This window comes from Coregonus clupeaformis, chromosome 23, assembly GCF_020615455.1.
Source record: "Coregonus clupeaformis isolate EN_2021a chromosome 23, ASM2061545v1, whole genome shotgun sequence".
Lineage (NCBI taxonomy): Eukaryota > Metazoa > Chordata > Actinopteri > Salmoniformes > Salmonidae > Coregonus > Coregonus clupeaformis.
The window spans coordinates 34,675,325-34,693,309 of record NC_059214.1 but is presented as its reverse complement, the minus strand read 5'-3'; the positions used below and the strand labels follow the sequence as shown (position 1 = coordinate 34,693,309).

At 43.8% G+C, this 17,985-nt stretch overlaps 1 protein-coding gene across 15 annotated transcripts in view; it reads right to left on the bottom strand.

Moving 5' to 3' along the window:
* Positions 1–307: 307 nt before the first annotated feature.
* clasp1a (cytoplasmic linker associated protein 1a) overlaps positions 308–17,985 on the bottom strand; it is a 102,713-nt gene continuing 85,035 nt past the window's right edge. For 4 of the 15 annotated variants that reach the window (XM_045206685.1, XM_041844730.2, XM_041844731.2 and 1 more), the window contains 18 exons: positions 17,168–17,300; positions 16,662–16,725; positions 16,486–16,488; positions 16,188–16,351; positions 15,846–15,924; positions 15,406–15,549; positions 14,492–14,596; positions 12,882–13,028; positions 11,061–11,167; positions 10,571–10,699; positions 10,083–10,221; positions 9,527–9,776; positions 9,155–9,214; positions 8,765–8,955; positions 8,334–8,462; positions 7,948–8,154; positions 5,113–5,229; positions 308–3,290 (listed from right to left, as the gene is read on the bottom strand). In XM_045206685.1, coding sequence (XP_045062620.1) covers positions 3,204–3,290; positions 5,113–5,229; positions 7,948–8,154; positions 8,334–8,462; positions 8,765–8,955; positions 9,155–9,214; positions 9,527–9,776; positions 10,083–10,221; positions 10,571–10,699; positions 11,061–11,167; positions 12,882–13,028; positions 14,492–14,596; positions 15,406–15,549; positions 15,846–15,924; positions 16,188–16,351; positions 16,486–16,488; positions 16,662–16,725; positions 17,168–17,300 — 2,255 coding nt within the window. In that variant the 3' untranslated portion in view covers positions 308–3,203. The remainder of the gene's footprint in view (positions 3,291–5,112; positions 5,230–7,947; positions 8,155–8,333; positions 8,463–8,764; positions 8,956–9,154; positions 9,215–9,526; positions 9,777–10,082; positions 10,222–10,570; positions 10,700–11,060; positions 11,168–12,881; positions 13,029–14,491; positions 14,597–15,405; positions 15,550–15,845; positions 15,925–16,187; positions 16,352–16,485; positions 16,489–16,661; positions 16,726–17,167; positions 17,301–17,985) is intronic. The other 11 variants (XM_041844737.2, XM_041844738.2, XM_041844739.2 and 8 more) reach the window with 5 other exon arrangements.

The window sequence follows — 17,985 nt, the reverse complement described above, 5'->3', positions numbered from 1 at the left end:
CTCCCCTGCCCCGTAGTAGTGGTAGCCTAAAATCTAATCTTATTTTTCTGGAGTTTATTGAATAACAGTCTGATGACAAGCACAGTCAGAACTATCTTCATGTAAAATAATTTGGCTAAAACGGTGGGTTAATGTTAATATTTAGACAGAAGAACTAAGCACACCTCGGCACTCAACTCTGTAAATGAATGGGAGACTGAGCAATCCACCTGCAAACAATTCTACTGATACTGCTGCCACTTGAGTCAAAGTGGATCAACTAAATATAGAAAGACCAACTTATATAAAGTATATTATAACAAATGAATCAACTTTCATGGTTGTTTATTTCTAGCGCAAACAAATTTACATTGTTGCAAATCATCTATCACAGGTGGATGTTAACGAAACCCTTCTGTACAAGTTGTCATGAAAAACAAAAAAACAATTATATAAATACAGATATGAATCTTACATGACAAAACAAACACAAATAATGACATGCATAGTGAACAGATTGCTAGGAATACCTTCTCTTAGTGATCATCATCAGTAGATAATGTGGACAGTAAATGAGCCAGATCTTCATGGGTCATCAGCCAATACAGTACTTTATGTCTGTTCCAAAATTACTGGCTTCTCCCTCACACGCAATTAAATAAAACTAACATACTTGTAAAAGGATGATGGCCCCATTTGATAAGAATAACAAAACAAAAACAAAAAGTGATTTGAAACTGTTCAGCAGATGGGAATAGTTGCCAGATACTGTACTTAACCCTTTCTTTAAAGTCTCACTGCCTCCTTCTCACAAATGATCCCAAAAATATACAAATTAAATAAAGTTGGTTCAACACAGTGGCGGGTCATTTTGACCCTAGGACAACGGGAGGGTTAAGTACCAAGGCACACACACAGTGTACCTTACAAAGCCACATGCCCAAATATGTAGTACTGTACTAAAGGAGAACTAGGATGCTTTTACAGTACTGTACATGTCTGCTTGGCATCTTGAGACGGTTATGCCCTGTACAGTGTACATAATTTTCTAGGGCAGACAGAGACATTGTTAAGTTTTGGTCAACTTACAGAGCTCCGTGAGTGTATTGCCGCTAGGTGTCTTCCTCCCCTACCAAAATAATAACTTAATTGTTGTAAAGGCTGACCAAACTGATGAGGTTACAAGTGCACTTCAACAGCCAAAACAGGACCCATCGATTTAAGGCAGCACCAAGTGGATGTGCTGCCCAAAAACATGCAAGCTAATTCGCTAATGAGCAAAAAAGTGATAGCCAATCTTTTTATTTCATTTCATGAAAGTTGCGAAGCAGTGATTGATCAAAAGTTATGTACAAAATACTTAAGTTTGCTCATCATGGTATTTTCTTTATTGCAAAAGCTGTAGTTACGTGAAGGGAAGGTGACGAGAAGAAGTGTGTAATACTGTATTATTATAAACAACTTATATTCGCATCATCATGGTGAATATTTTTGTATCTGTTTGCAAGCTTGTTTAGTGTAGTTCATGGGGTAATGGTTTCATATTTTTAAGATCTGAGAGCTTCTGTATGTACATCCATCCTCTCCTTTCAACAGTACAAGTGATCCAAATATTACTGTGGAAAATGAACATAAGGCCTGGTAGGGCCGGTTTCCTGGACACAGATTAAGATTTGGACTAAAACACACTTTCAATTGATATTCTCCATTGAGAATAGTTTCTAATCCAGGACTAGGATTAATCTGTGTCCGGGAAACCAGCCTGTAGTTTCTTTAGATTCTGTCTCAATGAATGCACTGATCTCCTTCCGAAACCGAGCCTGTAGCGTTTGCATTATCTACAAGTGTAGGGTTTTTACTTATCAGACAAGTACACGTTATAAGCAGCAGCATCATAGTTAACAAGTAAAATGCCATAATCTGGCTACACAGGTGGAAAAAGGGGGGGAATAAATAAATGTGACACTTTGGATTTGTTTAGTGTTTTTACTGACAACGTTGTTTGTTGTCATGACTGATAATGGCCCATCCATTCAGTGTCTGACATCATTAGCAACATGGTCATTGAGTAGGTTGAGAACACTCATTCTAATTTTATGAGTTGGGAGGGATCCATTCAATTTCACTTCATTGATTCAGGGGATTTTTCTCAGGTTAGAGACAAGCTATTAGCTGCAAGTTGGCCTCTGACAATGTTTCCGCCGTAAATTCTCCCAAACTAATAGATAATAATAATAATAAAACATAGTGTTAGCCTACCTGGGCGTAAGTGAGGCTTCATAATTGGCTAACTTAAAATGTTCAAATTAAAATGTTCAAATTAAAATGTTTATAGGATTTTATGACACCATCCTTCAGTTTATAAAGAAAAACAGTGAGATTACTACTCATTCTACAAATTTCAATTGCTGCCATATTTGGTTTTCAATGTTCCCAAACCCAAGTCTTCAGCCTGGTTTATATCAGGGCTTTGTATCATCACTGGGCCAGCCATATGATTCTTAGTTTATCACAAACTGAATGCCATGTGGTCCCCATGGGAAAGAGGTATTCTGACCTCAATGGGCCTTCCTTGTTAAATGCGAAGGAATTCATTCGTTCAACTACAGTACAACTGCATTTTGAAGGGATGTGTTTTTCTTCTTCTTCTGAATCAATTTCAGGGTGTTATTTGCTATTGGACCATATCATTGTTATTGGACCATATCATAACTCCTGGTTTCGCCTTTCTCCTCCAGTTACTTTTTGAATGATCAACCAAATAAGCATCAAAAGTTAGATTATAAAAAATGACAGCAAAATAGAGGGTTGACGCATATGTACAGTAGCTTGACTCCCATTCAGTCTTATAGAGAAGTCAAAAAGCGTTAAACCACCCTATACCCAGACCTCTTTTAAAATAACAAAAAATCTACAAAACGGGGAGAAAGAAATCTGATGACAAATGAAAGGACAAATTCACTGGAGAGAAAATAAAGAAAAAGCTGGGAGCAAAAGAGGAGTCCAGCGTGGTGAAGGAGAGAAGAGAATCTCAGGAATGGAGAGGTCTGGAAGAGGCACAACTTTGTCTCTGTCCCAAATGGCACACTATTCCCAATATAGTACACTACTTTTGACCAGGGCCCAAACGTAGTGGCCTATACAGGGAATAGGGTGCCATTTGGGACACAACCTATATCCCCTAATTCAGATGCAAAGTACAGACAGGCCGATCCCTCCTACAGTTAGCTGTGTGAGGACACATCCGAGGAACTGCTGCTGTTGCTGTTGGTCGTCTGGGCCCTCTTGATGTACAAGTTCAGCAGCTTCATCTGCAAGAAGAACATTATATTATATTGTATGTTAAAACATTGTTATTATCATGGTGGAGCAAGGAGAAGTGGTAAGAGAGGTAATAATGGCACTGTTGTCTAGACCAGGGTTGGGGTCAATTCCATTTCAATTCAGTCAAATTCCAATACCAGGATTTTCAGTTTGCTTTCTCTGGAATTGACCCCACCCCTGATCTAGACCAATCAGATTGGAGGTACAGTGGGTATTGTAAGTATTCAACCCCTTTGGATTTTTTCACATTTTGTTGCGTGACAAAGCGGGATTGCTATGGATTTAGTCAAACTTTTTTCCCATTGATCTACACAAAATACTCCATAATGTCAAAGTGAAAAGATTATTCTACAAATGTTAACAAATTAATACAAATTAAATAACTAAAATATAGTTGTCTCAAAATTATTCACCCCTTTTGTTTAGGCAAGCCTAAATTAGTTCAGGAGTAACATTTGGCTTAACAAATCACTTACTAAATTACATGGACTCAGAAAATAGCGGTTGACATGAAATACAACATCTGTAAGGTCCCTCAGTCAAGTATTGAATTTCAAGCACAGATTCAACTACAAGGACCAGGGAGCTTTTCGAAAGCTTCATAAAGAAGGGCAGTGATTGGTAGATGGGTAACAATAACAAATCAGAAATTGAATATCTCATGGTCAAGTAAATAATTATGCTGTGGATGATGTATTAAACCACCCAGACACAACAAATATACACGGAGTGTACAAAACATTAGGAACACTTTCCTAATATTGAGTTGCACCCCCTTTTGCCCTCAGAACAGCCTCAATTCGTCGGGGCACGGACTAGAAGGTGTCGAAAGCATTCCACAGGGATGCTGGCCCATGTTGACCCCAATGCTTCCCGCAGTTGTGTCAAGTTGGCTGGATGTCCTTTGGGTGGTGGACCATTCTTGATACAGACGGGAAACTGTTGAGCTTGAAAATGCCAGAAGCGTTGCAGTTCTTGACAAACTCAAACCAGTGTGCCTGGCACCTACTACCATACCCCGTTCAAAGGCACTTAAATATTTTGTCTTGCCCATTCACCCTCTGAATGGCACACATACACAATCCATGTCTCAATTGTCTCAAGGCTTAACAAATCCTTGGAGTGGATTTAACAGGTGACATCTATAAGGGTTCATAGCTTTCACCTGGATTCACCTGGTCAGTCTATGTCATGGAAAGAGCAGGTGTTCCTAATGTTTTGTACACTCAGTCGTCCTTCTGAACTGAGCTGCAGGACAGAAGAAAACTGCTCAGGGATGTCACCATAAAGCCATTGGTGATTTTAAAACAGCTACAGAGTTCAATAGTTGTGAAGGGAGAAAACTAAGGATGGATCAACAGCATTGTAGTTACTCCACAATAAGGACCTAAATGACAGAGTGAAAAGTAGAATAAAAATATACAGAATAAAAATATTCCAAAACATGCATCCTATCCTGTGTATGCAAAAAGGCACTAAAGTAATACTGCAAAAAAAAAAAACAGCAAAGGAATAAACTTCTTGGCCTAAATGCAAAACCTTATGGAAAATGCATTGACTAAATCATGACAAAAATGATTGACTGAAACTAGACAAAAATTATCCAGAGTTTTACTCGACTGATAATAACTAAAACTAAGAATGATGAAATGACCTAAATGTGACTAAGACTAAAGCTAAATCTAAAATAGCTGCCAAAATTAACACTGGTGTGTGTGTAGTGTGTGGTGTAGTGTCTGTCTGTCTGTCGGTCTGTCTGTCAGGACTTTGAGATGGCGATCGAGCACATGACAGTGGTGGATAGTGTACCTTGCTGCCCGTGAGTAGCTGCAGGTGTGGTTTTAGCTCTTCTCCAATCACGGAGTAGATGGCCACCAGACAGAACACACTAGCCTTGCGAACACTACTCTCCGTGTTGTCATAGCCCTGGGAACAGATAGATAGACCGATGATCAGTATTAATGGACAGGCTGCCAGCAGGAGACACAGACGGAGAAACAAGAGTGAACACACACACACGTATACACACTGAGTGGCCCACAGGTCATTGGGAACGTGGTAGGAGTGGCAGAGGTGTGTGCTCAGGGGCCGAGTACAGGCAAACATTTCCAGGTATAAATAAAGCAAACTGTTCCCACTGTCCAAATATGAACATGAACAAATATGGTGTAGGCCTAGAAACTACCAAGGATTTTTCAACTTTATTTTCTTTCAATTTCCTAATCCTGAATTCACAGTTCTAAACAAAGTCATCTGCAGAACTAAAACAAATTTAGATCTAAGAAAACAGAGAAACACTTATTTTGCTATGCAGTCATAATATGATTGAGGCTTTTGCCGTCTGTCCACCACTCCATACACAACTCCACACCTACATAGAAACATTTCCAGGTACAAATAACTGTTCCCACAGTCCAAATATCAACATGAACAGATATGGTGCAGATAATGTAAGGATGTTTCTACTTTCCCCCCGCAATGCCCCCTCCACCCGCATTCTATATAATAACATAATACACTGCTCAAAAAAATAAAGGGAACACTTAAACAACACAATGTAACTCCAAGTCACACTTCTGTGAAATGAAACTGTCCACTTAGGAAGCAACACTGATTGACAATACATTTCACATGCTGTTGTGCAAATGGAATAGACAACAGGTGGAAATTATAGGCAATTAGCAAGACACCCCCAATAAAGGACTGGTTTTGCAGGTGGTGACCACAGACCACTTCTCAGTTCCTATGCTTCCTGGCTGATGTTTTGGTCACTTTTGAATGCTGGCGGTGCTTTCACTCTAGTGGTAGCATGAGACAGAGTCTACAACCCACACAAGTGGCTCAGGTAGTGCAGCTCATCCAGGATGGCACATCAATGCGAGCTGTGGCAAGAAGGTTTGCTGTGTCTGTCAGCGTAGTGTCCAGAGCATGGAGGCGCTACCAGGAGACAGGCCAGTACATCAGGAGACGTGGAGGAGGCCGTAGGAGGGCAACAACCCAGTAGCAGGACTGCTACCTCCACCTTTGTGCAAGGAGGAGCAGGAGGAGCACTGCCAGAGCCCTGCAAAATGACCTCCAGCAGGCCACAAATGTGCATGTGTCTGCTCAAACGGTCAGAAACAGACTCCATGAGGGTGGTATGAGGGCCCGACCTCCACAGGTGGGGGTTGTGCTTACAGCCCAACACCGTGCAGGACGTTTGGCATTTGCCAGAGAACACCAAGATTGGCAAATTCGCCACTGGCGCCCTGTGCTCTTCACAGATGAAAGCAGGTTCACACTGAGCACATGTGACAAACGTGACAGATTCTGGAGACGCCGTGGAGAACGTTCTGCTGCCTGCAACATCCTCCAGCATGACCGGTTTGGCGGTGGGTCAGTCATGGTGTGGGGTGGCATTTCTTTGGGGGGCCGCACAGCCCTCCATGTGCTCGCCAGAGGTAGCCTGACTGCCATTAGGTACCGAGATGAGATCCTCAGACCCCTTGTGAGACCATATGCTGGTGCGGTTGGCCCTGGGTTCCTCCTAATGCAAGACAATGCTAGACCTCATGTGGCTGGAGTGTGTCAGCAGTTCCTGCAAGAGGAAGGCATTGATGCTATGGACTGGCCCGCCCGTTCCCCAGACCTGAATCCAATTGAGCACATCTGGGACATCATGTCTCGCTCCATCCACCAACGCCACGTTGCACCACAGACTGTCCAGGAGTTGGCGGATGCTTTAGTCCAGGTCTGGGAGGAGATCCCTCAGGAGACCATCTGCCACCTCATCAGGAGCATGCCCAGGCATTGTAGGGAGGTCATACAGGCACGTGGAGGCCACACACACTACTGAGCCTCAATTTGACTTGTTTTAAGGACATTACATCAAAGTTGGATCAGCCTGTAGTGTGGTTTTCCACTTTAATTTTGAGGGTGACTCCAAATCCAGACCTCCATGGGTTGATAAATTTGATTTCCATTGATAATTTTTGTGTGATTTTGTTGTCAGCACATTCAACTATGTAAAGAAAAAAGTATTTAATAAGATTATTTCATTCATTCAGATCTAGGATGTGTTATTTTAGTGTTCCCTTAATTTTTTTGAGCAGTGTATATGCCACTTAGCAGACACTTTTATTGATCCATGCTGAAATTGAACCCACAACCTTGGTGTTAAAGGTCCAATGCAGCCGTTTTTATCTCAATATCAAATCATTTCTGGGTAACAATTAAGAACCTTACTGTGATTGTTTTCTATTAAAATGGTAAAAAATATACAAAAATAGCTTCTTAGCAAAGAGCAATTTCTCAAGCAAGAATTTTGCTAGGACTGTCAGGAAGTGGTCTGGGTGGGGAGGGGAAAACTAGCTGTTATTGGCAGAGAGGTTTGGAACTCTCTTTCTTATTTGTCTATTAACTCATTTACCACCTGGTGAGGTCACCATGCAGGCAAACATTCTATCCCACCAAAACAGGCTGACATTTCAGGCAGTATTTTCAAACAGCTCTTACACTAAAAGGACATTATCATAATTTTCACAATTTGACAGTATTATTCCAACCTCATAGTGTGGCAATATATATAAAACACAGGAAAATCATGTTTTGACTGCACTGTGTTACCAAACACTCACATAATGCCAAACAGGACCAGATTCTCACCTGCAGTAGTCCTGGTATGATATCAGGAAGCAGCTGGTGGAGGGACTCCTTGGTGATGCGTTCTATCACCTTGGTTTGCATCTTGATGGCAGCCAGGTTGATGGGGTAGTCAGCCGTCTGGACGATGGGACACAGCACCTTGATACACTGCTCTGGGTGGATGGAGCCGGCTAGGGTGGAGGCTGCCTCCTCCGCTGCCCGCACCACCTGGACAGAAAGGGAAGAGATCACTCATGATGCCTTTGTATATGGTGTGTACAGAGAGAACAGGACAGAACAGGAGAGGTCCTAGTACTGAGGCTTGGGGGACATCATTGTTTTTTCAGATGCCTATTGCGTAAAAGACCATAGAGCAATATAAATGTAAGGAATATCAGGAGTTGTACCTCCTTGTGTGAGTCTTTGTGTGCCTCCAGGGTCTTCATGATGGTGAGTTCAGCATAGTTCTTGAAGCGGGCCGGTTGGTTTCTCAGTATCTCCTTCAGAACCCGCAGAGCCAGGGCCCGGATGGTGTGCTACATGGAGGGAAGACGAAGAATGAGTGTCCATTAAACCTCCAAACATACGCATACTGTACAGCCTTCTTGCAACCATGCATGCATGCCCACCACCCACCCACATCTACACCCAAACCAAAACCTTTAAGCCTTAGAGAGGCTTTCAAGTTAGCAGTTTAATAAATAATATATTTGGTAGTACAGCTGCTGTCTAGTTATTCTGTACGCATGTGTTTGCCACAATCACAATCATTGCAAGTAAAACCTTCGAAATAGCAGCGATCTGCATAATCAGAGCTATAGGAGTATAGGATCCCTACGTCTTTATCCCCCAGTGTCTCCAGGAGCAGTAGGAGGATGGTCTTGAAGTGTTCGTCCCACACGGCCAGGCTGTCCTCTCGTGTGATCTTCAGCAGCTCCACCAAGGCCCCCTTACGCTCATCCACACGCTCGTTGTGATTTGACAGCTCCTTTAGAAGGTCTGCCACAAGGTCTGAGTGGTCCTGGGAACCTGAGGAGAGGACAGCAGACTGGGTGAGTGGTACGGCCCATATACCGCCTCAGCCATACTTAGCGAGCTAGTATCCCCACGAAAGCAAAAGGAAAAGTGACAGGGAATCACTCAAGACATTGAAATGGATGGCAATGGAAACAGCAATGAAAAACTTTCGAAAGGAAAAAACAACAGTCATGGAGTAGTGCGTCTTTACCAGGAGCAAAGCCCTTAGGCAGCACCATCTTGTTTTCACCACTGCCGTCCTGCCGACGGCCTGTAGAGGAGGGAGGGAGGGGGAGAGGAGGAAGGAGGACAATCAGGAGGGAGGAGGACTGACTATAGCCAGCAGACTCACTATTCACTGCAGATAAAGGGCTATTCTATTCCCAATGTTTTTTAGATTCTATCAATCTCGTTTCAGCCACCATGTAACACTAGAATGGGCCAAATCTATTATTTCTTTGTGTTGCCAAAACCTGAAGATGTCACACCATCATGTCATGACATTACAGGATGGATCAGAGGTGGTCAACATGGAGGTGGCGTCACAGGGTTAAGGGTCAAGCAGAGGTCAAAGGTGACTCACAGTCTCTGAACTGTTCCACGTCATCGTCGAACACGGCCTCCTTTAGGGCACTCTTGTCGTAGGATGAGGTGATGGTGTCCCCATACCCGTAGGGGGCGAACTCCCTGGCCCGCGGCCCGGAGAAGGAGCGGGGAGACGGGGTGTTGAGGAGGGAGGTCTTGTTATCCAGGGCTGTACGCCCACCCTCCACCACATCCAGCCCCAAACGGGCATCAGAGCCTGGGGAGGACGCCACAACTTCACGCCCCACCTGAAGAGAGAGATAGAAAAGAAACATAGTGGTAGTCAGTTTTGATGTCTTAAGGATGTGACAACTGTTGATGTAAAAAGAGCTTTATAGATTAACGTGAATGATTGATTGTTACTCTGCATGTGAAAATGGCTGTGATAACCAGCGAGGAAGAAACAGGAAGGAACACATTAGCCTAAATCCTGCTCTTGATTTAACAATTAGCCATTTTGTATTGTGCTTCTCGCTGACGTCCGTTTCCTTCCCCAACATCAGTCAATTAATCAGTCAGTCAGTTTCATTTCCAGAGCTGAGGTAATGACTCACAGCATCGTCCCTCTTCCCTCTTGGTTCGTTGAGGTCCTCCTGGCTGCGATAGCTGAAACTCTGGATGGCCTCTGTGACTCCTCGCAGGGAGTTGTAGATCTCATCAGAGTTCATGTTCTCTGTGTCATACTCCAACATACTGAGGAGACACAGGACGACAGGGGAGAGGGGTTATATACAGGGTGGTCAGGACAAAAACAAACAGAGACAAATACTCACACGAAGAGACTAGTTGTATTAGTCTTACACCATGCCAGGGCTCATATTCATTGCTGTAGGTAAAATATGTATTTTGGATGCAGCTCTGACAATTGATGATTGGCATGATGCTATAACTAAGAAGGGAGAGATAACTATCCAGAGAAGACTGGATGCCATAACGCGTCCTGTGACTTGAAGCAAGGAATCCCTATTGGTCGAGGGAAATTGGGAGGACTTCCTGTCCCGCCCCTCCTGGGACCCTGAGGCCCCGTCCCTAGGAGTGTTACCTGGGAGAGTACGCTCTGCGGAGGACCCTGAGGGCGGGGCCGGAGGGGGTGGAGGGAGGCGGAGGAGGATGAGGGGGAGGGGGGTGCTTAGACAGCCCATCGCCACTCCAACACCCACCCCACAACCGACTGTGGTCACAGCACAGCACGGCCACGAGGGAAGGACGGACAGAAGGAGGAGGGAGAGAACGGGGCAGGGGCAACAACACAAGGGATCACACACACAGAGAAGAGAGAGAGAAAGAAGGAAAAAGAGAGAAAGAAAAAGAGAAGAGTGCAGCAGAGGGAGGAGAAAAGAGAAAAAGAAACTACAGTCTGATCTGAGTTGAGGTTAGGTTAGAGGTCGCCATGCATTAATAAGAGAAGAGTATTCGAATGCACGGTAAAGAAGAACAAGCCTTCAACCAGCGCTCTGTGGTTTAGCCATGCATTAGGAGACACAATGACACTATCACTGTAGATAAAGGTCTGACAGAAGGGAGGTACGTACCTGGGAGACAGCCCACCATGGGAGCAGTTGGTCGGGGAGGTGAGGGGGCTGGTCCGGCTGGGGGTGTGGCGGGGTGGGGTCCGCCCAATAGTGTTGCTGGGAGAACTCTGAGAAACAGAAAAACAAGTTGAGGAATGACAAAACTTAATATCGAAGATCATGACCAAATGGAATGAAACCATTGGATCAGATACAAGTGAATTAACTAGTCTACCCCAGAAATACAGTGGCTTGCGAAAGTATTCACCCTCCTTGGCATTTTTCCTATTTTGTTGCCTTACAACCTGGAATTCAAATAGATTTTTGGGGGGTTTGTATCATTTGATTTACACAAAATGCCTACCATTTTGAAGATGCAAAATATTTTTTCTTGTGAAACAAACAAGAAATAAGACAAAAAAACAGAAAACTTGAATGTGCATAACTATTCACCCCCCCAAAGTCAATACTTTGTAGAGCCACCTTTTGCAGCAATTACAGCTGCAAGTCTCTTGGGGTATGTCTCTATAAGCTTGGCACATCTAGCCACTGGGATTTTTGCCCATTCTTCAAGGCAAAACTGCTCCAGCTCCTTCAAGTTGGATGGGTTCCGCAGGTGTACAACAATCTTTAAGTCATACCACAGATTCTCAATTGGATTGAGGTCTGGGCTTTGACTAGGCCATTCCAATACATTTAAATGTTTCCCCTTAAACCACTCAAGTGTTGCTTTAGCAGTATGCTTAGGGTCATTGTCCTGCTGGAAGGTGAACCTCCGTCCCAGTCTCAAATCTCTGGAAGACTGAAACAGGTTTCCCACAAGGATTTCCCTGTATTTAGCGCCATCCATCATTCCTTAAATTCTGACCAGTTTCCCAGTCCCTGCCGATGAAAAATATCCCCACAGCATGATGCTGCCACCACCATGCTTCACTGTTCTCGGGGTGATGAGAGGTGTTGGGTTTGCGCCAGACATAGCGTTTTCCTTGATGGCCAAAAAGCTCAATTTTAGTCTCATCTGACCAGAGTACCTTCTTTCATATGTTTGGGGAGTCTCCCACATGCCTTTTGGAAAACACCAAACGTGTTTGCTTTTTTCTGGCCACTCTTCCGTAAAGCCCAGCTCTGTGGCGTGTACGGCTTAAAGTGGTCCTATGGACAGATACTCCAATCTCCGCTGTGGAGCTTTGCAGCTCCTTCATGGTTACCTTTGGTCTCTTTGTTGCCTCTCTGATTAATGCCCTCCTTGCCTGGTCCGTGAATGTTGGTGGGCGGCCCTCTCTTGGCAGGTTTATTGTGGTGCCATATTCTTTCCATTTTTTAATAATGGATTTAATGGTGCTCCGTGGGATGTTCAAAGTTTCGGATATTTTTTTATAACCCAACCCTGATCTGTACTCCACAACTTTGTCCCTAACCTGTTTGGAGAGCTCCTTGGTCTTCATGGTGCCCCTTGCTTAGTGGTGTTGCAGACTCTGGGGCCTTTCAGAACAGGTGAATATATACTGAGATCATGTGACACTTAAGATTGCACAAGGGTGGACTTTATTTAACTAATTATGTGACTTCTGAAGATAATTGGTTGCACCAGATCTTATTTAGGGGCTTCATAGCAAAGGGGGTGAATATATATGCACGCACCACTTTTCCATTACATGAAATCCAAATAAAAATCAATTTAAATTACAGGTTGTAATGCAACAAAATAGGAAAAACGCCAAGGGGGATGAATACTTTTGCAAGGCACTGTAGGTTAAAAAGCTAAATCTTTCAAATCACCCCACCAAAATAGACATGGCTGCTAGTGTAAAACAGATCTTATCCCTGGTTGTATTCATTTACCACGCTGCTGGTGTTGCTGGAGTTCTTGAGGTGGTTGTGGAGCAGCTTGGTGGCCCCGTCCTGGAAGGTCTTGGGCAGGGCTCCCAGCAGCATGGTGAACTCTGGGGTGTTCAGCTCAAACAGAGATATCAGCACCACCTGGGCCGCCTGGGGGGCAGAGGACAGAGGGACATACAGTAGTCAATAGTGGGTTATGGGTCGCCTGGAGGACAGAGGGACATACAGTAGTCAATAGTGGGTTATGGGCCGCCTGGGGGGCAGAGGACAGAGGGACATACAGTAGTCAATAGTGGGTTATGGGCCGCAGAGGACAGAGGGACATACAGTAGTCAATAGTGGGTTATGGGTAGCCTGGGGGGCAGAGGACAGAGGGACATACAGTAGTCAATAGTGGGTTGTGGGTCGCCTGGGGGACAGAGGACAGAGGGACATACAGTAGTCAATAGTGGGTTATGGGCCGCCTGGGGGGCAGAGGACAGAGGGACATACAGTAGTCAATAGTGGGTTATGGGTCGCCTGGGGGGCAGAGAACAGAGGGACAATAGTGGGTTATGGGCCGCCTGGGGGACAGAGGACAGAGGTACATACAGTAGTCAATAGTGGGTTATGCGTCGCAGAGGACAGAGGGACATACAGTAGTCAATAGTGGGTTATGGGTCGCCTGGGGGGCAGAGGACAGACGAACAGTAAACAGTGTGTTAGGTGGGATGCCTGGAGGACAGAGGGGACAGGTACAGTAAACCGTGTGTTAGGTGGAATGCCTCTGGGACATAGGGTACAGACATAATAGTCAATAGTGGGTTATGTATTTATGTACTCCTACAGTGAAGCCCTTTGCTCCACTAGGAGCTATGTCAGTTTGTCAGGTACCCCTACCAGTGGAGAGACTTGGATGTACACAGTGAGTAGTGTTATATACTGACTAAAACAGTACAGAAAAACCGTTGATCACATTATCAAACAAGTTTTTGCAACTATAGCTTTAATATAGTCCATTATATGTTTGTGGTAAGAGACATCATGCTTTTAAAACAAAATATTACATTCTGAAAATCTAACTTCTGGCAGGTAATATATTGCATCTAACAAGGACTGAGACATTCCCTTAATAAACACAATGTTAAATCAAGTCATTCATTCTACTACAAACTACCATGTTAGCATGCATATGGAGAGGGCGTTAATGTGGTTCAAAACAGACAAGATGTGTTAGGTACACAGAACAGAAGAGGGAAAAACAGCATTCAAGTTTTCACATTGTTATTTAGCAATGACATCAGTCGGTAGAACTCTCACTTCGAAAAAACAAAGCAACAATCCATTCTCATAATCCTTACATAAATACTGTGTTGTGTTGTAGTAGTGTTTTGTTGGCCAACAAAAGTATTTTCACTCTCAAACCAGTCCATTTATCTGCAATCAAAGTCGCAAGGAATAGCTAATGTAGGTTAGAGCGAGCGATAGAAAGGGCTAGAGAGCGTAAAGGTGAGGTGGAGAGGCAAGGCCACACTTGAGATCGTTTCCCACTCGTTGAGGCAGTTAGGTGTCGGTGTGGCTCGGCGGGCGGTGCGTGCTTGGTGTTGGACAGTGATTGGTTGATGAGGCACTACCTGCTTACACCTCTCTTCCAGGTGCCCCTCCCCGGCCTGCTGGGACAGTAAGGCTGCAGTACCGGACCTGCCTGATAGCTCCTCCACCACCCAGTTATGAAGGGTCTGGGGCACAGTGGCAGGGGGGTAGAATTATGGGTATTGTAGTTTTGACAAAGGAAAGCAGATGTTTATAGTAGTACACTACTATAAACCTAGACATGGTTATAGCTGTAAGCCGGGTCCTCCTGTGGGATGCAGTTGAGGTATATAAAGTTTGTTTCTATTATAAAACAATAAAAAGCATGAAAAAATTATTTATTTCCCCCTCCCATCAAAGATAATTTTTAGTCTACCGTTTTTAGTACCCTACTGGGTTAAAAAACTAGCTAGTTGAGGACTTAATTTGGAACTAGTAGTGGGAAAAACAAACAGCCCAACAGTATACACGTCCAGCCACAGCACAGGGAGATAGAGTCTGTTAACCCAAGGTCATTCCTGGTGGCACATGGCATCGTTGACAACCGTTTAGAACATCAACAAATACAAACAGAAAATCTGTAGTAATTCAAAGGAGGTAAAACCCAGTGGATAGATAGCTACAGTACATAATTAGATCGTAATATGGATAACATTGAAAAACTATTGAATGCATTTCCTCTAAAGGATGGTTTCTGAGTTTGCTAAGATTTAACAGCAAATGATAACAGACTTAATCCAAGTGAATATATCCTAAAAACAGTTCAAACTGAATTTGATTGAGGAAGTAGGCTAATCCAGCTGCTGTACTATTAACAATAAAGTATTAGCATCGCAATCTGCCTAGACAGCATGTGGTTCAGCTAGTCCTTATTGAGCAGACCATAGGGACTACAGGACCTATTGCAGCAGATACCTACAGTAAGTAGTAGTTCCTACTTCCCACTGAGACATACCTTCCTGACGTCAGAGCTCTTGGGTTCTGTGGTCCACGTAATAATGCGAGATACAGCCAGTCGAGTTTCACTGGAGTTGACAAAGTCTGTAGGATCCATCTGTCTTCCCAGTGACTCTATGTACTTCAGGATGGCCACCTTCACCTGTGTGATACACACATGGTTTAGCTTCACGATACACACATGGTTTAGCTTCACGATACACACATGGTTTAGCTTCACGATACACACATGGTTTAGCTTCACAATACACACATGGTTTAGCTTCATGATACACACAGGCATTTAGCGTTCAGCAAGTTTACTTTTAAAATGTTTGACAATATCACCATTGTACTGTAGATTACTGGTATTTGAAATCATAAATTCTTAGACCCAGAGCCAACCCCCAAAACAAACAGAGAATAATCTAGTTATGTGACATTCTCTGCATACTGTACCTTGAGGTTGGGTGTCTGTGTCTGGTCCACAATGAACCTCATCAGGATGTTAAACTGCTGATCAAACGGAAAAGACTCCCTGAGGAGAACAAAATAGAAAACAATATTAGTTACTAAATTGAATGAGCGAAATTACACTCAAAATGGTATTTTCACATGACTGAGCCAAAACCAGCTGTAATGAGCTGGCCTAGTTACTAATCCACCAAAGTTGCTGGAACAGTGCTGAAAAGGACTGTATAAAAAATAAAATATCCAAGTCAACACAGTTTGGTTTGGGTCGGCATGATAGTGTGAAAATGGTTAGAGATGTTATCGGAGGGGGGATTTAGAAGTCCATACCTGGTGATGTCCAGAGCCTTCTGGACCTTGGCCTGTACGGATCCCAGCAGGTCAGCTCCCATCTTCTTCAGTAGCTGGGTGAGCAGGACGAACAGCCAGTCCTGCAGGTCCTCTCTGTGCACCAGGATAAAGTCTACCAGAGTCTCTAGAAACATACTGAACACCTGAGGAACACACACACACACACACAGCGTTACCATCAACACCTGAAAACATAGCATCTTTATAAGTAATAACACAGGCAATATAATAGTATATAGCATAGTAGATATTTGAGAGAATAAAAACACACACTTACTCGCTGTTGTTAACATCCACACCAAAGCAGGCCATGCAACAAAACACACTCAATTAGTTTTCAGACAAATCACTGCTAAGCAATTGGTTTTTGAATTTCAAAAGTAAAAGTTATGAGTGTATCATTGTATTGATATGAAACGTTCAAACAACACAGCTGAACATCCTGTCACCTACCTTGCTGTGTGGATCTGCGAACATCCTGGTGAAGATTTCACATAGTCTCTTCAGCTCCACTCGGCTGCAACACACAACAGCATCCGCCGGAACACATTAATAAACATAGACACACATAACAGACAGCGAGGCTTGACGTAAACCGCTGGAGGCCTGACAGGGAAACTCACAGATAGCAGACAAACTGCTTTGTCTGAAATTCATTTTTAACTGCACCATCTGACGGGCGGATTTATACCTGCAGGCTGCTCACAAAGTCATTTCTCCCTCAATTAAGTAAAGCTATAAAAAGAAACACCCTGCAGGACTCTTGATATGCTGGCCTCTTTAAAAGTTGGTGGAAGTTTTCAAAAAGGAAATGACCATGAAATATGAAAGAACACAGCTGGCACAACAGTCTAAACACAAACTCTACCTTCTCCAAACTCTACCTTCTAAAGACAAACCTTTACTTTATCCTTATAGATTCCTTTGTAAAAGGTCCACCCCCCCTGCCCTGGGCTGACCTGAGTATTCTTTGACTCTTGAGCAGGTTCTGCAGTCCCAGCAGTCCCTCCTTCCTCTCAGACCAGTTGGAGCTGGCACAGTGGTTGAGTACCTCCGCCACATCCTCTGTCTGACGTAGGTAGTGAGGGATACCTAGATAATGATAATAATATATACCATTTAGCAGACGCTTTTATCCAAAGTGAGTGCGTACATTTTAGTATATATTGTGATGTCACGAGAGGCTGTGTCCTGGAGGGACGTTACATCCCCCTGAGGTGGCTGCAAACCCAGACAGCTATGGCTCCATCTGCTGGTATGGTCGGGAACTCCACCCCTCTATGGCCAATCTTCCCACGCAGCTGAAACAAATCAGGAGCTGATGAGCTGAAGGTTTGGGAAGGGAAGAGACACACTGAGGGAGTGTGTGGGGGGTGAAGAGACACAATCTCCAAGCTGGGCTCTCTGGAGGACAAGAGTGCTGCACGTCCACTTCCATGAGGAATATAAGGATTTGGAGATACTTACCTTTGGGAAATACTCACCTTTGGATATATGCACCTGTGGAAATACGTGTGGGACATTTGGAAGGACGTTTTGCTGGGTTGGCCACTAGCTGCAACGTGGAATACAGTAAGACTGGGGAAAAGTTATTTGAGCGAGGGAGAGTTATGATTTTGGATGTGGAAGAGACATCCCTGAACTGTTAACCCTTAAAGAGCCACCAGAGAACAGAATTGTGTTATACTTTCGTTAGTTTCCCAAGACCTTTAATAAAATCCTTGTTTTGGTTGAACCTGGTCTCCTTGCACTACTTGAGCAATCCCGCTGAAAGCTG